This window comes from Coccinella septempunctata, chromosome 8 (genome assembly GCF_907165205.1).
Source record: "Coccinella septempunctata chromosome 8, icCocSept1.1, whole genome shotgun sequence".
Classification (NCBI taxonomy): Eukaryota; Metazoa; Arthropoda; class Insecta; order Coleoptera; family Coccinellidae; genus Coccinella; species Coccinella septempunctata.
In genome coordinates this window covers 25,614,243-25,637,073 of record NC_058196.1, presented here as the reverse complement: position 1 = coordinate 25,637,073, position 22,831 = coordinate 25,614,243, and the positions used below count along the sequence as shown (strand labels likewise).

Genomic DNA, 22,831 nt, shown 5'->3' with positions numbered 1-22,831 from the left:
CCCTATTCAAAACCATTGAAGTAGGTACAAGAAAATATTTGTTACTTTGATAGGATGACAGGTACGATATAACCAATACAATAAACCACCCCTTAACGTTTCCGCCCGCAACGGACCAATGAGGTCATAAATACTACTTGCAAAACAAGGAACTGTATTTGAAGTATTTCGAAATAAGTTTTATGATTGCTGACACATTTTTCCGAAACTTTCCAATTTGTATCGATTCATATTCGAACTCCAGCATCCCAAAATAGATTTTTTTCTATGAAACGGCCTTTTCAAAATCGTTTCAAATATTTCCGACAGCCGGATCAGCCTAGAAATCATAAAATTTAAATCTAAGGGCGAGCGCCCACCAAAGTAGCGTAGCACTGACATTGCACATACATGACAAAGGCGATGCATAATTTTCAGATTTCAGTTGCGTGAAATATGTCGTTCTCAGTTCAAATCTGAAAATTATGCATCGCCTTTGTCATGTCAGTGCTACGATACTTTGGTGGGCCCTCCCCCTAAAGAAGTCGTACGCTGAAAACTCTCACTTTAAAAAAAATTTCACTTTATTTCCGAAACTATGAGGTTTTTGTAGAGGAACATGATACATGTATACAAAAACCAAGTTTTTTCTACACGAAACCTTTCCTCGGGATCTCCGTAACCTATATTCAAAATTTCAGCTCCCTAAAAGATTAAATGTCCTTTCTGTTGTTTCTACTAATTATTTTTCCATTGTTCCATCTCCCTCGTCCTAGATAATTCTCATGACAGTTGCGGGGACTGAAATGCAACAAGTGGTTTTTCAGGAGTTTCCCTGTAGCGCAGATCGATAGTCCGCCATAGCGTTCTTCAATGGCATCTTTCCAGTTGTTGTTACAATGTAATGGCTAATATATGCCTGGAAAATATGGTGAAATGTGAACAATAATCTTTCTTTTCCTACGCAAAAGTCCTGGACTCCAAGGATTTTAGTTTTACGTCCACTTATTTTTAATGTACTTGAGGAAATACATAACGAGTGAGTTTAAACATTTATCCATTCTTATCTCCATCTAAACTAGGTCATTAGGTAAACAATTTAAGGAATAAACAGGGTTATTCCAGTGAAATTCGGCAATCATTGGTTGCTTTTTATATTTCCCTTTAGTTTTTCACAGTCTTAAGAATTTCCTTGGTCGATTATGCCATTGTGATGTTCTATTCATACAAACAAAATTGTAATCTTATCATCAAGGCTTTTAATTTTTAATAGAAGGATTTAGTTGTTGATTTACGTGTCCAATGAATGACCTGAAGCAAAAACCATATTATTTATTGAATCTGTAGAAACAGGAACAATTGTAATTGAATTAAGACGACTGCTTTTCAACAAGCGTATCACAAATATAAATAGCTCTTTGAAAACTGAAAGAATAATCGAATTGCATGAATGATTGAAATGATGACGTGAAACTTATTGTCTTGATCGCACAACTAACATTTTAGAAGAATCCATTGATTTCTCAAAATCAAATCGCTCAAAAGCGATCAAAATAAGAAATATAAATAGGTGGGTATGGGTATTATTCTCGATATATTGATATATACTCGTAATTCTTCACGATACAGAGGGTACTCGTATTGTTTACTATATTATGAGAGGATTTTTCAAAGGAAATTCAACAATTTTCAGAAAATGGCAAAGCTGAACGGAGACGGACTTGGTTATTCATATCATTTACCTTCTGGTGGCTGGAGTTTACGATTAAGAAATATACTATCCCAATTCTGTGAACTCTTCAGTGAATTCGATAAATATATAGCTCCAGCATATCATCATGATCGTTGTGAACGGTGAGTTTGATTCAGCCAATTTTTGCTCTCACTTTTGGTATTTGTCAGATTTTTGTGCCATTTATATGACGAGATTCATAATGAATTGAATTTCAGGTCTGTGCAAATGCGATTATATACAATGCATAAACGAGAATTTGTAATGACATTTATTGCATTTTTTACATCTCTAGGATTAGCAATTTTTATTGGAGTCGCAGGTAAATATCTGAAATAATAGATTGTATTTTGCTGTATGGAATTTATGAGATTGTGAATTGAATTAGATTCAGTTTCCATGCATCTGTGAATCTGCTAATTTATTTGAAAATACTTTTGGATTCTTATATCATGCCTTCAATATGTGTAGACCATCCCATCTCATGAATACTGAATTTTCAAAATACTTCCATCTATATTGGGTGAGTTGTGTACATATATTTTAAGTAGATTCTTGGGATCAAAAGGAACACTTTTTTCCTTCACCATTTTCTTGAATTCGTCCTGAATAAAAAGATATGGCCTTTTTAAATTTTCATAATCAGCTATGCCTTTTCCAAAATATTCAAATATCCGCTAGATAACTTCGTCTGTGAGAGACCGAATTGGAAAAATGTTAAAAGGAAAAAGTGTTTCTTTGACCTTAGGAATATTCTGTTAAACTATATGTACAAGTCAATGACTCACCCTGTATTTGTATTGTGCAGTGATTCCTGTACTTAATATCTCCAATTAAGTATATATATTTATTTTTATTTTATTTATATTTTTCTTTGCAAATAAGGTCCTCCAATTACCAGTACTGCTGAATTAGATGGTAAACTGTTATTGCCAAAAAATAATCAGAGTAATTTGAGTCAAGCACTCATAGCCTCTGGTCCATTCACTATGAGAACTCCTTCATTGACTACCTATTCTCAACAATTATGGCTGATAGTGAAATTGACCACTGGAAATAAAGACGGTGAGTAAAATTAGTTCGTCTCATTGTGTAGCTTTCTAGATGTAGATCCATCCGAAATGAATTTCAATTACAGATGAGATTTACGATAAAAGCTTTCAAGTCTCGATAACAATTGAAGGTCTTACTGAAGAACATAAGCCAATTAGTGTTGTCGACACCAAGCATTCAAGGAACAGGTGAGTTACCCACCCTACGCCCCTATTTCAATGACATAATATTACCTTCAGGACGAGGCATCTGAGATGTGAGAATCAGAATTGTGATGAATTCATTGTGCTACATTTGGGCTATCTTGATTACACTCATTATATTCTGACTGTGCGTTTTCATGGATTGGAGGCTTTCCACAAGAGATACAACATAAATCAAGTCACCTTTTACGTGAGTTATTTCGTCAACATATTGATAAAAATGTTTGTTGATTGTGAAACTCTTAAAAACCTTCTTCATATGTTGTGGAGATGGTTTTGTTGTATTCTAAAAGGATTTCTTTAGTACAGCAAAGAATTTACATAATGTACTACGTTATTTTCTGACAAACGGTTGTAATTTCACTATCATTATCCTGTCTGGATACTTAGAATTAGAGTTAATTGATCGTTTAAATATTCTAACCTAACTAAACTTACTGAGTAACTTAGCCTTATGTTCGCTCACCTGATGAGGATACTATGATAGCGAAACGTGAAAATTATGTACATAATTCAGTGCTTTCCTAACATTTTCGTTAATGTTTTACTGATAATTCTATAATCTCTTCAGTTCAAAACATACAATCCTGGATTCACAAAGATAGAGATTTGGTTTAGATTCGTTTTTCTTCTCACTACGTTTCTCATATCGGTAAGTACGAAATAAAATTCAGTATATGACCTCTGGCAATGAAGATTATTTCAGTGTTGGTTCGCCAATTCCTTGAAGAAATATGCGATGCACGATTGGTCCATCGAACAGAAGTGGATGTCTTTTCTCCTACCATGTCTAATTGGATATAACAGTAAGATTGTTGACTTAAAAATGGATGACAATGGAAAAAAATCAATACGGTATTTATTACAGATCCAGTGTTTCCGATGATGTTCTTGGTGCATTCTTGGATTCCTGGCCTCATAGATGCCTTCGCTCAAGCAACTTTCTTATGTGCATTACTTCTATTTTGGCTGTGTATTTATCATGGTCTCAGACAGGTGACTCTAACAAATTAGTATTGAATGGCACTCTTCACTAAGGAAATATTTGAAGGAATTTTCATTCACGCCTTATCAGAATCAAATTCTTATTAGATTGGCAGTCATAAAAATTTCTATTCCTCTCTACGGTTCATATTTGTCTCAAGCTTGCTGCATGTACACGTATAATGAAAGGTCGTTTTATAGTTAGAAGCTATCAACCGGGTTCGCTCTTCTTAGAGCACATCAGTAGCCACCAACTGGCTCTGGTGGTCATCGTTGATTGAGTTATGCGATATATACGCAGAAGAACTCAAACAAGAGCGAAACCGGTCTATCGCTACTCCCCTGAGATGTATAGAAATGTGGATTTCTGCCAGTCCGATTGTTTTGATTATATTTCATGGTATACCAACAGTAACATATCCAAAAAGTTTCAATTCTTAGATCAGAGTTTATTCTGTTTTCAATTTGGGTATTGTTTTTCGCAGAATGAGAGGAAGTTCTTGACTTTTTACGTGCCAAAATTGTTTTTGGTCGCCATGTTATGGTTTCCTGCCATAATCCTGTCCACGTGGGAAAAAGTGAATGAACTTGAGGATCCCACATACAACCACGAAGTTGACACTTCTAATTATTACGTAAGGTCTTCCTACAATTCTTTCAATATATTGGAAAGAGTTATTTGATTTATTTGGGTTGCTGAAACTTTGAAAAACTTTTCAGGTTGTCCAGTCTTTTTTCTACATATTCAGTGTTGTTTATATAATCTACCTCGGACTGCTGATTTTGAGGGCTTATACAGAGTTGAGGTCCATGCCATTTTTCGGTAAGTTCTCAGAGCAATTCTTTGAGAAATTTTTGGATTCCTGATATCTAGGTTTCACGTTATCATACAAGCTCCTAAAAAAATCATTTCTTGAGAAAAAGAGAAACTAGATAGTGGATAGTTCTGATCTTAAATGATTGAATTTTTGATAATAATTAATGTATTTGTTTTTCGAATAACCTTTTGGTTCATAATTTGATGAAACAAGTCGATACTACAACTGATAGTTGAGTAACTTGATTTTCATCAATATTACAGATTTGAGACTGAAATATTTGACACTCCTCATGGTTATAGTGCTGTCCATAAGCTGCGTGATAACTTTCTTACGATTTGGAGTTGGATTTTTGGAAGATAATTTTGTGGCAAGGCTGTCAACACATTATACTAGCTCAGCGCAATTTATGGCATTTTATGGTTTGTTGAATTTCTATCTGTATACGATGGCCTACGTCTACTCTCCAGGAAATTCTTCAGCTCATGGTAAATGTGTTGTTTTTACTTATTTTGACTGTAGTATTTCGTCATGTAGTAAAAAGGATAACCAAAAATGCAAATTGTTTCTTGATGAAAAGGGAATAATATAAATATGGGAGGATTGGGTGTTACAGAGATCATACCCACGTTTGAAGATGCAAAAGCTTAATTTTCTACTTTTACAGAGTTTGCAATCACCAAAGATAATCCTGCTTTCTCAATGATCAACGACTCTGATGAGGACGTGATCTACGGATCAGATGAGGAGAGCAGGCGGCCTCTGAACAGATCTAGGAATGATGATGACAGTGATTGATTTTGATAAGAATTTTTACAGCAGTTGAAATTCGCATTTTGGCACTACTTGCGGTGTCTTTGAAAGCGCTCAACGAGATTTGAAAAATAAATTGTAGAAAACTCGGCCGGTGAGGAGATATTTGGGAATGGGAATTTTCTGTGAAAATTCCAAACGTTGAGAGTCATTTTGAAGGGCAGTCAGGGTTCATTCAATTGAATTTTTGTTGCGTCGGAAGAAATCGATCATAAGTTACTTGTTGGGATGATTTTGGTATTTCATAACAGGAAAGAAATGTATCAGATATTCCTGTGAATTGTTATCCAGTTTTAATGTTATTAGGTAGATACATTTCCAGATTGAACAGTGTATACATAATACGCAATTTCTTTGGAAACTTTCGAGTTGAAATAATGTCGATGTTTGATTACAAACTTCAGATACCTACTGTTTTACCTATGTGAAGTCAAATGACGCAAAAAATTTGGCTGACCACCTAATTTTTTCGGTCAATATTGAACTTTTCGCCAGAATTTCTTCGGCCATCAACTCCGGAATCTGAAATAATATTCTCATTTTGGTGGTAAGTGAAAATGTGAAAAAAACACCGTCTGCGATCATAGATAATACTTACAAATTTTCGTTTTTCACTTTAAACTTGAAATATTACATGAATTTACAATTTTTCATCTTTACTTTCGATTTCATAATTACATAAAGGAATCAGATCATAACCACGAAATTATGTGCGAAAAATCATAATCCCTATATAAAAATATTTTACAACTGATGGTAGGATTAGATTTTGTATTTGTATTGGATGAATAAAATTTCAAGGTTTCTTGTCATAATTGTTTTCGTTATCCTTTCCCTATGGGATTTTCTTCTCGGATAATATAGGAGTATCAAACCAGTCGTTCAGTACTAAACTGCTGCCCCAAAGAGAACTTCATATCACACATATTAGGTAATTAAAATTTTTCGAAAAGCACCATATTTATTAGCAAAGTCGTAGGGCAGTCATACTTACTCAATTCCATAAAAATAGAACAAATTTTTCATAATTTTATTGACCACTCAAAACTACAAACAGTAATAAACACCTGTATTATTCAACGAACATCAAATTTATAACAACAATATATTACAACATTTTCCTTATACTATATAGTATGTGATATTTTGCATTCTATTCTATTCACTGTCTTCTTGATAGATTGTCCTCTGTTTGATCCAAATTATTATAGTAGTTTAATGAGAAATTCGAAATTAAAATTTTAGACTCATTTTTAATAAGAAAGGTTTTTCAACACGTTTTGTATATATCAGAATAATTTGGCAATTTTCCATGGAAACGCAATGAGTAGTTGTGCTTAAAATCCTGTTTTACCTAGATATTTATACCAAATTATTTCGTAATTATGAAAGACATTATAATCGCTGTAGTTCCCGAATGTTAAAATCCAGTTAAAATTTTCAGGCTTCCCTTTTTTTTTTCAAATTGATACATGGTATTTCTATAAAGAACCCCAAAAAAAGTGTATCATTTGAAGTAATAATGCTGAAGGTATAAGCTGATTGACATTTTAAAGGATCACTGGATATGCCTTTCTGAACATATATTTACCACAGCTTTATACGTTCATTGACATTTTCGAGATTCTATTTTTCAGCATAATATTGCATTCGTCCCTGTATTCTAGTCAACCACGAAATAACAGACTATATATCAAAGTATTCAGAAATTATTTGATAACAGACATCAGAGAGAAACAGTAAGCTGGTTCATAATAGAAGTTTTAAGAGAAATGTCGAATGCAAGTTCAGTTGAGTACTTTTTTTATTCTTATCATTGTCTTTCCTCTCAGATATAAGTGAAAATGAAATGCTAAATTTCAAATATTTATCGAATTTCATCCCTATAGGCACATGAGATTGTAGTACATATTTCGAAGTAGGGATTCCACAATTTTCACAAAAATGTGTTATTTTTATATTATATGAAATTCATAGAAAATAGTACGATGACACAACGAAATCATGTCACATGATATAAATACGAGTAGTAACTTAACAGCCTGATGCTGCGATATAAATGTAAAAAACTGATAAAGAAACTCCGTCAGCGATATGGAGTACCTCACTTAAGTCTCAAATGTTAGCTACAAAATCAACTACAATGTATTTTAACCATCTAGTAAGGTTATGTGGTATACTCTACACATCATTACGATTCACATAAAACATGAAACTTATCCCCGATAATCTACAGTAACAATAGGTACTTTTGAAGATATAAAATTCAAAGTTAACCAAGAGAAGTCCTAAAAAATCATTTTTTCAAGATCAAGCTACACAAGGCGGAGTATTTTGGCGCCATTTTTACCATGATATGAATTCTTCACCAAACTAGAAGCAGGTTGTTAGTTGTAAAAATTGATTCATATAAAATATACACCAAAATCCAACGGAGATCAAAAAGAACTACGAAATTTAGTAAACATGAGGATACGTGAAACCCTATATAGAGTATCTTATAAAGTCAAAAGTGATGGACATCGGAATAATATTAAAATTTTGAGAACCACATCCTACTGTTTCATGAAACATTCTCACTCAACTAAAGTCACGTAGATATTTCATTTATTTCCAGAAACTCCTTTACCTTTAAACCTTATTCTAAATGTGGGACGCTCCTATAGGTATCATTGGATGAAGACTGCTTAGATTCCGAATAAAGAGATCAGAGTTGTAGATTGTCAGAAAGATTACACAATAATTGACTAAAATGATATGATTAGGGGGACCTTCAAAAATGTCCACTTATATATTGTAACGTTTTGGTAAAAATTCTATAGATTGGAGGGTTATTTTTGAGACGAAGATACTTTAGAACACGATATCTATACCATATGAGAAAGACTTTAATTCCTAGCATTCAATAAAGATTACTCAGAATACCTACAGAACCTCACATTTGTTGGAAAAACACCTCGACGTAAGAAATGTTCAACATACAGACCGTCAAGTTCATCATTGCATACAACAATGAATGAAATAAACCAAAGAAGACTCTATCCACAAATGAAACAATCAATAAATTCAATTTTTGTAGCAGATATTGCTGATTTCGTGAAAAATAAGAGAGAAATTCTTGTTGGCAATTAGGCAACGTCGTAACTTTTCAACATAGCGTGGGCTAATACAGCGACAACAGTCTTTCTTTCAGTTATTACCATAACTACGTGTTCCAACGTTGCCAAACGAGGTGCAAAAATGAACAAAACTGAAATTTTCATATTTTCCGAGCTTTTCGAGTTGCCAATGAATTGATAGTTATTATTATTATTACTAGCATCATTAATTTAAGTCCTAAACTCAAGAAACTGAGCTAGTTTTTCAGAATAAGGTCTAGATGATAAATAATAGAATAGCACTCTTTGTGCGAATAATATTGTGCCTCAGGTTCGATTCTGAGTAACCTTATATAAATGACACGATAAAACACACACAGCCTATGTTATCCTGTTTTTTTTTCGAATTTCCTGAAACAAAGGTCACAAAAGAAATCCAATAGACACCCAGAATCATGATTCTCATGTGATGTCTATTATGTGGACGGGGGGACGTCCCAAGGTCAGGTTCAACTTGGCAGCATCCTTGTTGTAGGAGTTTATGAGTTGTTCGTTTTCCATCCGCACTGAAAAAAAAAGTTACAAAGCTATAAGAAATTTACAAAATGTTGGAATATTCCAAATTTTCCAGCTCATTCCACAATTTCCAACCATCAAAATGCGTCAATTCGTCCATAAAGACATAATGCAATAATTAACATGTATTTAAGGGTTCTTCCAGCACCTGAAGAACTGCAGAATATTCAAGAGCCCGCCAGATGGAAAGGAAACATGTTTTTTCAAGTCATCACAATCAATTTGATGACTACACAGTCTCAACTGGCGTAAAAAGGGATTTAAAATGAGTAATTTACAACTAATAGCAATTTCACATAGGACTTTACTTGGGGTAGTATTACTGTGTCATCTTCAGTATTTGATATGGACGATTTCTTGTGAAATTATTTAAAACAATTTGATTGTTAATTTTCCACTCTTTGCTGTTAATCATCATTGACTTAAAGCACAGCAAAGAGCTTTAATAAAAGCCCTTCACCTATAGAAATATCTTAACGTCCTCATGCATGAAATTACCCTTTGATAACGAAATCTTTCATTACTATAATGGAGCTTTTAAAATTCAAAAGGTGTTCTACAGTTCTCCACTTCGTTTCCGCTCTTCCTCCGAAAATGAAACAGCAAAAGCAGCCACATTATCTGAGGGCTTGTTAAATTCGCATGACCTTATCCGACGGTTCTGAATTCTACAAATCTCTCGAAACGTGTTGGTGAACCAGAATATACAGAGAATGGATAATGAGGGTAAAGCCGGTCGGGTTCGTTATTGATTTCTCTGCCGATCAAAGCACAATCAACTCTAATCGAAAAATTGGTCCAAGCTGTTATTTGGTGATTTGGCTTAAAATTTTCGAGGAGTTAGTAGGTAGGTATACGAAATGTATGGGGACTCCGGGAGAGTTGAACCCCTTTTCACTCTGAAGCCTCTTAAGTTGTGAATGTAAATGGTAGCAACTCATTTTTTGGCGTGAAGATATCATGCCCAAATAGGTAACGATAGATAATAGAAGAGTGATGGTGAGATGAACATGTTGAGTACAGCAATTCTTTGTTTAGGAACCGAAAATTGGCTCATGTCTCCCTAAACAATTGGAGAGTTGAACAGGGGGCGAGAGAGACTTGACCATAAGTTTCTTTATCAGGAAAAACATTGAAAGAAAACAATTTTCAATGACCAAAGATTGTCTATGTCGATGTTTTCATCATCAAAGTATCAGCGTAAGAAATACATATTATCTATTTTAGAGTCACTCTTCCTCAATTTCGAGATGTTCTTTACTTTTTTGAACCTTTTTATATTTAATTTTATTTATTTCTATTATTCCATTTTCTTTTTTTTTGTAGCTAACTATTATCTCGGCAACGACGGTTCATACTCAAAATGAGTGATCTTACAATGTTCCAATCTAATCCTTCCCAGATTTCTCCGAGTTGGATTCCTAAGTCATTAAGAGTAGCTGGATGATTTTCTGAACTTCTCATCCTTCCATTGAGGTTTTCCCAAACCTGCTCAATTGGATTGAGATCTGGACTTCTTGCTGGCCATTCCATTCGAGAGACTTCAACCTCTTCAAGGTACTGAACGATGCGCGCACGATGGGGTCTGGCATTATCGTCCATAAAAATGAAATTTTCACCAATGTATGGGGCAAATGGCACTACATGCTCTTCAAGAATGTTCCTTATATACTTATCAGCATTCATAGCTCCATTATCAACGACCACTAGGTCTGTGCGAGCAATCAAAGATATTCCACCCCATACCATAATCGATCCCCCCGTAACCAGTAGTATTCAGGAAATTTCACTGAGCATATCTTTCATGTGTACGTCTGTATACAAGGGAACGTCGATCACAATGGTAGAGGCAGAATCTAGACTCATCTGTGAAGAGAACTCTTTCCCAATCGGCCTCTTCCCAATGGATATGCTCTCTCGCAAAATCCAAACGCGCCCTTCGACGGGCTGGGGTAAGAGCTGGGCCTCTTGCCGCGACACTAGGCCTTAAATCATATTATCTGAGGCGATTTCTTATTGTCTGAGTGCTAATTTGCACCTCATGAGTTTGCTTAAGCTGAATTTGAAGGAGGCGAGCGGTTGCAAACCGTTGTCTCAACGAAGAAACTCTCAAGTAACGTTCTTGAATGGCAGTTGTTACCCGTGGTCTACCCTGTCCTGGTCTTCGAACATTTATACCTGTCTTCCTGAATCGCTGCAACATTCTGGACACACTTGTATGGGAAACTCCAAACCTTTCTGCAATTCTTGTGTATGTCCACCCTTCTTCTCGCAAAACTACAGCTTGGGCACATTCCTCTTGGGTCAATAATTCTGCATAATTCTGATAAAAATAATTACCATTGAGAACACCTTCAGTTGTAGAATAAATTTGAGATTTCCATAATGTGCGTTAATTTTTTTGCGCAGTGTATTATCAAAAAGGCTCATCTTTTGTAAAACAATTTAAATCAATGAAAGCAATAAAACTAAATAACACCTATTAAACTTTTCATACAGTCTCAGTCCAATTCCTATCCCTTGCCCTTAAAAAGATATTCAACGAACGACACGACAAGGCTGAAAAAATATATTTCGTTTATTTCATGCTCGAAAATTTACAGCAAAAAACAGCTTAGCTCCAATTGCAGTTGATTTTGCTCTAATCTGCAGATGTCTAATTTCCATAGAACAAACAATTATGGTCCTTCGAAGAGGATAAAATGAATGCAAATACGATAATTTCAAGTAGGTCAGGATCTTCGCATGTTGGGTTCCCAGGGTTTATTATTTCCAATAATTTCTAATAAGAAACAATGGACAAAAATAGCTTACTTTCACGGAGCCAGAAATCGATTCTAACATTCAACAAAACGACTAATTTGATCGTGTAACACGCAGAAACTATCAATTCGAAACGCGTAATTTCTGCATTAGGGCGATAAAGAGGTCGGCGGAAATGAAAATCGACATTCGAATCTGTCAAAATATTTTCGTAGCAACGTTTCCAGATGAATGGAATCAGAAACACTCAATAAAACGGACGAAACATTATGCCGGATTTTGATTTATTGGATCTGTTTTGAAAGTATGCCCGATGAAATATTAACACAAACGTTTCGGCCTCTATTTACATCCTCCTGACGTATGAAAATAACTAGACTATCTCGAAATTATTAATATTGCTACTCGGCGTTGATGGTGCAAAGATGCTAGGAAACCGCGGTACAGAAAAATTTCATTCAATTTCGGATGTAACATTTTTTTAATTCTGTATAAGTATCTGTATCTGTATGAGCAAATAGGTACTCATATACCTTATCATTATTTACCTGAATCGTGTGGAAAATACCTAAAAATTTGATTGCTCTGCTACGCTCTAATGAATCTCATGTACCTGAAGAATGCTTATAATTCTCAATTTCCTATTGTTAGGAAATTTCGAAGAAAATCAAAGAGTACACTAAAATAGCCTTCGAAGAGGTTATTTTTGAAGAAATAGTAATCCATTTCAAATTTTCACAGTGTTTCATCCATTATACAAATTGCAAAACACATCAAATTAATTGGAAATGAAATGGGAACAACACTGGCTCGAAAACCAGGAGCTTCAATAATTAAAAACAGATTGTTCCCCTATCAAGGTACTGCAGTAGAGACCAGTGGGTCTCGTCCACCGGAAAATAATTAAAATCTTATACTTCAATCTGAATTACCGTTTTGAAGGATCATGCAAAGTATGAGTTCGGAAGGGTGGATAATTATAAACGGCCTATAGGAGAAAATAAGTACAATCCGGCTCTGTAAATGACATAGTTACGCTAGGTATCAGATTCGGAAATAAAATTCAGAGGATATAACGTAATCAATTGTTAAACAGTTGAAATAGTCTTAGAATCGTAGAAAAAAACCTCAAACAGTAGGCATGAAATAAGGGAAGTATATTATACAGGGGGCGTCTTTCACTCGTACAAATATTTTAGCAGTAGATTCTTGAGATCAAAAGAAACACTTTTTACCTTGACCATTTTTTCAGAATCGGCTCAGTTCAAAAAATACAGGCTGTTATAAAACCATGAAAAATGTTATTTTTAGTTTTTTATCTCACGAACGGTTTCATCGAATGAAATGAGTTTCGGAATATTGTTTTTGATTCATTAGATGAATCTTTTTCGAATACAAGATATCACTCACGTCTTCCAGTTTTCTCATTATTACCATTACGTACCATAAAAATACCAAAAATTCAAAGAACCTAACTCTTGAAACTACGTTGAACGCTATCTAATGAATATTTGAATGTTTTGTAAAAAAAGAATATTCTTTATATTTTCTCGTATAATGCGTTTTAGATTAATTTAGTGTTCAAAAATTAAAAAGTATGTGTGAAATTTGAAAAATTGTGAACTTTTGACAGTTATGTAGTGTCACAGATTAAGCTAGTTATTCTGAAGGTAATCTTGTTTTCTCAGGGGTGGCACAGCTCATAACGAAAACTTAAAATGGTTATAACTTTTTATCATGTCTGAATCGGAAAAAAAGTGCTCCTTTTGACCTAAAGATTCTACTGTTAAAATATTTATTGTACGAGCCAAAGACTCACTCTGTATAGCCGTTTATCAACAATCTGGAAATTTCTTGGGATATTTAAAAAACAAAATATTCTTCACGAAGATGCTCGGGTCACGATTGCATGGGTTGTTAATTGAGCAAATGCTTCTTCAATCAATCTTCAACTTATTCTACTGAATGAAGAAAAATCATAGGGAATCATTTGGCAATATCTCCGTACGACTGAAATCCTTTGCCAAATTGAGCATGACATTCGTTTTTATTTCCATACGGCTCCGTTCGGGAAGCTATAAATAATGATGGGCTATTAATAAGGATACAACCACGCTTGAACAAGTATATCCGTAACCCTTGCATGTAATTTTGATATTGATTTATATCAAGGCGTGTCTGTAAACTCCGAAAAGGTGAATTGCAACCAACTTTGAAAGAAATCCTTGAATGAATTCGGAGTCAGACGAGTCTTTCAGATGTTATTTATAACCTATTCATAAATAAAACTTTGTTCATTTGGATTTCCTGCTGGAAATAAAAGTTTCAGTTCAGCACATGTAGGTAAATATGGGTAGTTTAGGAGAATTGAACCCATTTTCACTCTGAGCCACTTGAACAGGGGGCGAGAGAGACTTGACCACAGGTTTGTTTATTAGGAAAAACATTGAAAGAAAACAATTTCCAATGACCAACGATTGCCTATGTCAAGGTTTTCCATCATCAGATGTATCGGCGTTTAAAATACATATTTTCTATTTCAGAGTCACTCTCACTTATTTCCGAGATATTTTCTACTTTATAATCTTTGTATATTTTTTATATTTATTTCTATTATTAAATTTTTTTTTTGGAAGCAAATTATTATCTAAGCTCAGTGCGGGAAACTTGGACCACTGATTATGTCTCCCGACCATATCATGGGTCAAGTTTCCTGCACTCCCTTTTAGTTTATTCAACTTATGTTTTCTTGAAACTTTTACAACTTTTATTAAGAAAGCTCATCGTTTGTAAAACAATATTAATCAATGAAAGCAATAAAACTAAATAAAACCAAGCACCTATTAAACTTTTCAGACAGTGTAACAAACAAGAATTATTCAATTTCTTACTTCCTAACAACTATTTGAGGTGGTTCAAGTCTCCTACGTGAGCAAGTCTCCCGGACTCCCTATATATTATTATATATATTATTGTCAAGCGGACAAATGACAATAAGCTGAATTCAAGAAGATGCAATTAGTGAATGAGATACTCTACTCCTGTTGGGTATATTTTTTAGTTTCAACTCTCACTAGTAATTGAAGAATTAAGGAGAATCTATATGGTCACTGAATTGATCAGATCAAACAGTCAAACATAAAAAATTAACAAATTCGTGTTGATTGGTAACGACTAGAAAATCACAATGAAGAAATCAGGAGAACAGGTGAAGTTCTCACTGAATAATAATAATCGTTCAAACTCATTGAAACTCGTAATTATTCACTCGGCCATTAGTTCATAATTTGTCTGGCTGGTCAATCGAACTTATATTCAACGATAAATGTCACAAATTTGACTTGTTAATGCGTGTAATTAGGTATAGTTAACGTATCGTCATACAATACATCATCCAGGTTGTACTAAATCACTCCAATTAATGTGAAATAATGTCAACACCGTCATGAACTTTATACTAACTAGAGTGGCCCCATTTATAACACTGGTTCTATTTTTGCATCGGGTTTTCCACATCCTTATGTTCGACGTAACGAAACAAAGCAGTTCTAAATCGAAATAGGAACTCTGTCAATCACGTAGGACGCTGTCCAAAATTTATAAAGTTGTCTTCCTATAAGTCTTATAACAAGCATAGTCGGGATTCTCAGACTGTTTGTCTGCACTTCGGTAACTAGCCAGCTAGATCTTGGAGTAACAGTCAATTCAGATCTCACCTAGTCGGATTGCAATGCAACTGTGGTTGGAAGGGGTAAGCAGATCAGTTTTCTCATCGAAAAGTCCTTCGGGGGTTCTGGTCAGACCAGATTTGATCAAAATGCCCTTGAATAGGTTCAAGGCAAGATATTAGTTCATTCTGCACCTACCAAAGACCAACTCATGCAGAACTATTGGGTATATTTGGAATTTAGCAGCTTTGCCGAACGTCTTGAAAGGGGAGACCTCATTCTGGTCATTTTGGTGAGGACATGTTCCAGTTAAATTCCAACAATCTGAGAGGCCATCCATTGAAGATATCGAAGAAACCTTACAGGAAGACACCACGCCAGAAATTTCTTCCCAATAGGATTGGAATAGGCTACCATCCTCAGTTAAAGAAGCCCCTTCTGTGTCGCCAATTTTTTTCTCCTGTTATCGATATTTTTTAGTAGGGGGAGTCTGGGGGACTTGCTCCGGTAGGAGACTTGAACCACCTCAAATATTTCAATTCAAATTTCGCGCTACCGGTATCGCAAATACATAGTTTGCGACATATTCGTAGCAAGGCACAACTAGTGGCGCTCCATTTTGGCCGCCATAGGAACAGATCGGGAGTGAGAGGGTTGAAAGTGATTTTGTTGTTAGGCAAGTAAGAAATTGAATAATTTTTGTTTGTTACACTGTCCGAAAAGTTTAATAGGTGCTTTGTTCTATTTAGTTTTATTGCTTTCATTGATTAATATTGGTTTACAAACGATGAGCCTTTTAAACAATAGTTGTAAAAGTTTGAAGAAAACATCTATTGAATAGGCTAAAAGGGAGTGCAGAAGATATAAAAATTATACAAAGGTTCAAAAAAGTAAAAAACATCTCGGAAATAAGTGAGAGTGACTCTGAAATAGAAAATATGTATTTCATACGCTGATTCATCTGATGATGAAAAGCTTGACATAGAATATCGTTGGTCATTGGAAATTGTTTTCTTTCAATTTTTTCCTGATAAACAAACTTATGGTCAAGTCTCTCTCGCCTCCTGTTCAACTCTCCCATGGGTTAGGGAGACATGAGCCAATTTTCGGTTCCCAAAAAACAAATTGCTGTACTCAAAATGTTCATCTTACCATGACTCTACTATTATCTATAGTTACCTATTCGGAGATGATTTCTTCACGCAAAGGGTGAAAAGGGGTTCAACTCTCCCGTATCTAAAATTTCTCTTTCTTTTTTAATATTTCTATTATTCCTTATTTTCTTGGTTTTATAGTTTTTCTACCTCGACCCTTCTCAATGTTTAAATCAATAAATAAACACTTGTGACAACACTGCACGGAGCAGTGAAATGATTGAAATGAAAACGCAATCCAAATTGCGATACAGCTTACCCTCGCCAAATTTTCCACTCGCTCGCCAATACAACCTGGGTGTGGGACATCAGTTCGAAATGAACCAGACGAAATCGAAACTCGAAATTGTATCGATAACGTGAAACATCGCTCGTAAATGTAAACCGGCGTACAGGTATACATACACTCCGGCTCGGTCCATTTTATTTAAAGCAACAGCATCAAAAGTGTTTATGTTGAATCGAGACTTCAAGATTATATTTAAAGCCATTTCCCAAGCGGAATGGAAACACTGGTCGGTCGAGTTTCAGTTCGTTGAACGTTAGTGAAGTTTTTCGGTTATGGAGTTGTACGAGAACAACAGGAGAGGAGCCGTCCCCAAGAAGAGGGATGCTGTGACGGAGAGGCAGATTACCACGACGCCTTACGTGGAGGTTTCCCCTGCGGAGGACTCGTTGCAGTACGCAAAGGTTAGTCGGTGTTTTTTGTACTTTAAAATTGTATTTACCTGGGTTTCAAAGCAGTTCAAAATAGGTGGTCACCATTCCTTATTATGGAATCGAAAGTATAAGAAATTGGTACATTGGAATGAGTAGTCGTTGAATTTAAATGCGAAGTTGGCTTAGACTTACACATAAGTGATTGAAGAGCAATGCCTGACATTTGAACAGGGAAAATAATCGCTAGCAATAATATTATATCATACTATCATCCTTCTCAGATGTCAACATTTCCATTCAATTGCAATAATACCAAGTTTGCTTTGTATCGCTATCCTACTACAAAGAGCTATCATCAATATAGCCAAAAGTAATTTAAAATTCGATTGACGAGTTTTTATAGAAAGTGTATTCATCCATTTTCTTCGTCCTGAGGCTATTATTCAATGAGTCATTTCCTTAAAGAAGGAACCAAATTTTACATACTTAAGTCAGACAGTTCAGACTCGAAAAGATCTTTGTATTTGGTCTTTTTTAAACAAAAGCAGACTTAACTACCTGCGATACATATTTAAGAGTCATACAACACGTTAATAACTCACTGTGACGATGGGTGTGCCACAAGGATCTGTATTAGAACCCTTTTAAAATTCCTTACTACATTTACGTGGCGAAGTTTTTTGATGGTCTCTCTATGAGTCATTTGTTCAGAACACACTAGTCAGAAGGAAAATAAAGCGTAAAGCAATATCAATGCGCATTTCATACTCTGATCAACTAACAGTGTCTGAAACACATGTTGATTTTGGTTCATTATTTTCACTAGCGTAAATGAATTTGCTGGAATAACTGGATGAAATATGATATATGTATCTTGTATACAACATCGGTAGCCTAGTAACCAGCTCTCAGTTCTTCAGTACTATGAACTCATTTGAAGGGTTGAAAAATGAGGAATGAAATATGAGAAAATTATAGTTAGTAAGTGCTCTAGTTAGACGCCTAAAGATCCAAATTTTCAGCTTCAAAAGGCTTCAATATAATATATGATGTAGGTTATTAGCTCTCAACCTGCAAGTATTCAGTTGTCTTGTGAATATCACATCACACTTCAATCAATCAATGGAGAGTATTCTAGCTCCCTGATTGGTCGTGATAGATGATGGATCCCATCAGGTATATTTTGGCAATCCGGACTGAAATTATAGTTCTACACCTTCTATATTACATAGTTCAACACTTTAATAACATATCGAAGCTTGGATCAAGAGATATTCCATATCAACACCAATAATTTTTCTTAGTCATATTGTGACTTTTTGAGCCAGAGAAAAAACATTTCCCAGACTGATTAATTCACGAACTGATCTCCGTCCCATTTGAATTTCAACGCTCTTCAAAATTGGTTATGAAATGTGAAAATTTCAATGCAGTGATTTTTGTTTTATAGCTCCTAACCCAAACGTTGCCGGCGCTCTTGAGTTTATCCGTATATTTGAAAGGATATTTTTTGAATCGAGGTTTTCAGAAAGTTTTCCTCAACCATTTGTAACATCTCGACAATTCTGAATTTATAATAGGCTTTTTGAACTTCAATATAAGCTAATATGTTTTATTTCTGAATGTTGAGACCTAAATATTTACTTCAAGATGCTAAAACGTTTGGAGAAGAGTTGATTTTTGATTCCATCTGTCGTTCAATGCGCTTTTTCACTCCCGTGTTTATCTCTGATCATTTGAATCGAATTTTGAGCGATGATAGTGGAAATGATAACATATATATTTTCATCGCTTGCGAATGGTATAAAATCAGACATACGTCAACAAAGCGAACTTCCAACGGAATATTTCAAATTATGAATTCATAATCGGTGAAATTTTGATTTCAGCTCCTTCATCCTTTCTGAAAGTTGACACAGTTGTCGGAAAATGTAAATTTCATCATTTAATTTAACGTCCTTTCAAATAAAAATGTCCTTTCGTCCATTGTCGGCGCTTCTAATCAATATTTTAAATGAAATGACCGTAATATTCTTTGGGGTTTGCCCCTGAGTCTAATTCAAAAAGCCACTTCTTGCCAAATATAATTAATTTTTTTCTAAAAGAGATGGTTCCACCAAGTAGAATAAATTATTGTTATTAATAACTTATTTGAATTCTTCACACCCGTTGAATAGGAATGCCATTCCTATGTGGAACTTCCTCAGCACACTATTAATCACATATATAAATTCGCTACGAAATTTAATTGGAAAATTAATTATTTGGATTTCATTCAGATTTGAAAATACAGAAATTATACTTATTGGAACCTGAATTGGTTAAGTTTCGATTTTTTAAATTTCTACTCATGCTCATGATTTTCTTGATAGAATAATAATAGATGTTGTTAGATCTGATTCGTTTTATTCATTATTGTTATTATAATATTTTCCTCAAATTCGTTATGAACTTTTCATTCGAGATTCTAGCTTCACTATTGGACACAACATGAAATATGTATATTTTTCAAAAAGAAAGTTGCACCATTAACAATTTCTTCATAAATGTAGAAATCAACAAACCAATTCACGAAAAGAATAAAAATAGTTGAAGAGAAAATGGTATAGGCTCGACAATAACATATTTCTGAAATAAATGATATACAAGTCTCGAAAAAGAGTTATAAATACACCAAAACTCTTATAATTTTTGAGATCATAGACAGCAATATGAGTATATGCGTGGAAAAACTGAAGAATTCTTACCATATCAGGAAATATACCTTGTTACTGCCTGCAAATCCACCCTACTTGTTTTACGAGTTCCTTTACATATTTTTTATTTACTATCAAGAAACACAGTGTTATATCCAAATCAGTCCTTATTTAGAACCGGAGAATACAAAAAGGATCATTAACAAATGGCTAGTGCCAGAGAGCGAGATCCTTTTACGATTACGATTTCCGGAGCAAAGAGCTGCCAAAAATTAAAACCCTTCCATTCTCGATTATCCAGATTTAAGTATTATTTCTGAAATCTGAGGGGTTAGGTTAATGGATGCCATCTTTACTCATTCCCATATATGCCACCTAGTACTGACACTGGCATCGAATAAAAAGACCATCAATTCGTTTCATTTTCGTCGAGGTATGAGTTGTGTTGCTCTGACTAGGTCAAATGACTCCGAAACCATGGTCAGCATCTACTCTTTGTCGACGAAATGTTATTTCTGTAATACTTTGAGTGATAGTGGCTTGCTAGCTCGATTCATATCGTAGCATTTGTTGAATTTATATCAGCCGGTGTTATTTATCTGAGTGAATTTCGTTCATTATTCATCTGCCCTAAGGCTAGATCCATTTATGATTCGGATTATTTTTCTGATTTCTGAAGCAATCATCGAAATAAGCATGGCTAACGCTATAAATAAGTGACCGCTGTTCATCAAAGAGTTAAACTTTCAGTTTTATCACAATAATGAAATTAATTCCAGAATGCAGAACACTCTTCACGTCGCTCTCTACACGATGAGGTTCTTCGAAGTGCATTATCAATCAAGCAATCGCTGACGGTTCCAGTCGCACCCGGTATGAGGCGACACAGTTGCAACGACACAGACGCCATATTGGACAGAGGCCCTTTTCCTCCAAGTCCAAGTAGAAGAAACTCACAGGTCAAAAGGACTCCCAGCGTGGTATCAACGAGGAGTAGAAGGGGCTCTAAGTATTATTGCGGGGTTGAAAGGAGAGGGTCACATTTATCAGGGTGAGAAAACAAGGCTTGAAGTAGATCTACTTTCGAAGGGGTAGTTTTAATAAAGTGGCTTCGATCCAGTTGACTCACAAGTCAACTAATTAATAACTTTTTGCACAACTAAACACTTGATTATGCATCGATGGAAAATAATGGAAAGTAACGTAAAAAACAATATTTAAATAAATAATTTGGAGATGACAATCTTCATAAAGGAACACAAGAACACTGTTGGTCACCAATCGCAACGTAATAGATTAATAATAATTAATTTTCATCACGGAAAGTTCCCACATAGCTGCCGAACCATACTGTTATTAAATATAATTTTATTAATTCCCAGTTTATTTCTGGATGAATAGACGAGAGTATCAGTTCTGCTGGAATTAAATTAGGGATAATTGAACCGGAATTTTCCCAAAATTCAAGGAAAATATTTATGAGATCGTTGGGTCGAAAACAAACGCTTGGAAGTTAATTGCTGAAATATAAAATTCATTTCCATTTCAACGGATGTGGAAGCTTATGGAAACGGTTTAGATTAAATCGGATTTTGGATTCATTCGGATTTGCGTATCAATTTGATGGAAATAGCGCGTTGAAATTTTACATATGCAAAAGTATAAATATCTGAACAACTATGCATATTCCAGCAGCAACAGCTGAGTGAAATGTGCATAGTTCAATTCAGTTGATGTATTAGGCGTAATAGCATTATTGTATTTTCAAAAATGGGTATATACGAATTATTCATATGAAAAATATGTTGGCTAACAGTAGCTGAGTAGTTATGGCCCAGCTATGGACAAGTACTTTTGTTAAAGTTGGAAAAAATTCAGCACTATTTCCGAATATCTCAAATTTTTAAGGTTGGTCTACTGGAAAAACTGACAATGCTTCTTTTTCTGCAGAATTAAAAAAGCCGACTACGCATTGGTGGTCAAAGAAGGCTACTCGGCCACTGAGGACTACAGAAAAGAGATGCGAAGAAGAAGAATAGTGTGGCTCGTCATCGGAATGTTTTTCTTCATATTGGCTGTTAGTGTTTTAATAGTTGTGATAACTCTTACACATCGTATGGACGAGGGAAGAAGGTTCGCTAGATATAACTGCACTTGTTAAAAATATTAATGCAGTGAAGTTATGCACCGTCGTACATATTGCCTAGAGCTTCCAAACCGTGTCTGCATTGGTATATTACAAACTGTACAGTGCTGCGCTATTAAAAACCTTATTGAAAAAACTACGAGAATCATGGCAAAATATACAATGTGAAATACTCACTGATTACTGAATCAAGTATTTCACAACACTGTGCTACGAAAAAAAAAAGGACTATGGTGTGCGAACCAAGCCATGAACATGCATAACTGGACGTATGTTACCAGAAAATAGGTGTAGGTCATTTGGTGATGACGTAAATAGATAAATGTGAATACCTAATTATGAAAAGATTTTAGAAAGTATTATAGAAGATTAAAGTTGTTTCTTTTATTTTTGAATATTTTTTATCTGTGTATATGGATATAGTTTGTTGTATATAATTAAAAGAATTGAAGAGAATGACCATTATCATGAGTGAAATTGTTAGATTC

The 22,831-nt window shown here is 34.7% G+C and overlaps 3 protein-coding genes across 4 annotated transcripts in view; 2 read left to right on the top strand and 1 right to left on the bottom strand.

Moving 5' to 3' along the window:
* Positions 1 to 667: 667 nt before the first annotated feature.
* On the top strand, positions 668 to 6,392 carry LOC123318770 (transmembrane protein 181). The gene is made up of 13 exons (XM_044905504.1): positions 668 to 1,018; positions 1,673 to 1,833; positions 1,930 to 2,033; positions 2,597 to 2,776; positions 2,850 to 2,952; positions 3,004 to 3,157; positions 3,539 to 3,619; positions 3,674 to 3,773; positions 3,836 to 3,963; positions 4,437 to 4,586; positions 4,672 to 4,774; positions 5,033 to 5,257; positions 5,437 to 6,392. Exons 2-13 carry the CDS (start codon positions 1,676 to 1,678, stop codon positions 5,565 to 5,567), a joined length of 1,617 nt encoding a protein of 538 aa, XP_044761439.1. The 5' UTR covers positions 668 to 1,018; positions 1,673 to 1,675; the 3' UTR covers positions 5,568 to 6,392.
* Positions 6,393 to 8,938: 2,546 nt separating this feature from the next.
* Positions 8,939 to 22,831, bottom strand: part of LOC123319318 — a 28,990-nt gene continuing 15,097 nt past the window's right edge. The window contains exon 8 of one of the 2 annotated variants that reach the window (XM_044906219.1): positions 8,939 to 9,246. In XM_044906219.1, the coding sequence (XP_044762154.1) occupies positions 9,143 to 9,246 (104 nt within the window). In that variant the 3' untranslated portion in view covers positions 8,939 to 9,142. The remainder of the gene's footprint in view (positions 9,247 to 22,831) is intronic. The other variant, XM_044906218.1, reaches the window with a different exon arrangement.
* On the top strand, positions 17,110 to 22,730 carry LOC123319319. The gene is made up of 3 exons (XM_044906220.1): positions 17,110 to 17,531; positions 20,977 to 21,248; positions 22,148 to 22,730. The coding sequence occupies exons 1-3, from the start codon at positions 17,403 to 17,405 to the stop codon at positions 22,356 to 22,358; spliced, it is 612 nt and encodes a 203-aa protein (XP_044762155.1). The 5' UTR covers positions 17,110 to 17,402; the 3' UTR covers positions 22,359 to 22,730.

What these genes read in the sequence shown, in the direction of transcription:
- LOC123319319 (XM_044906220.1), top strand. Translation starts at nt 17,403, where the DNA reads ATGGAGTTGTACGAGAACAACAGGAGAGGAGCCGTCCCCAAGAAGAGG. An exon ending in ACTCGTTGCAGTACGCAAAG is followed by an intron (nt 17,532 to 20,976) that starts GTTAGTCGGTGT and finishes AATTAATTCCAG; the next exon opens with AATGCAGAACACTCTTCACG. An exon ending in AGAGGGTCACATTTATCAGG is followed by an intron (nt 21,249 to 22,147) that starts GTGAGAAAACAA and finishes CTTTTTCTGCAG; the next exon opens with AATTAAAAAAGCCGACTACG.
- LOC123318770 (XM_044905504.1), top strand. Translation starts at nt 1,676, where the DNA reads ATGGCAAAGCTGAACGGAGACGGACTTGGTTATTCATATCATTTACCT. An exon ending in AATTTTTATTGGAGTCGCAG is followed by an intron (nt 2,034 to 2,596) that starts GTAAATATCTGA and finishes TTTGCAAATAAG; the next exon opens with GTCCTCCAATTACCAGTACT. An exon ending in TTGACACTTCTAATTATTAC is followed by an intron (nt 4,587 to 4,671) that starts GTAAGGTCTTCC and finishes AAAACTTTTCAG; the next exon opens with GTTGTCCAGTCTTTTTTCTA.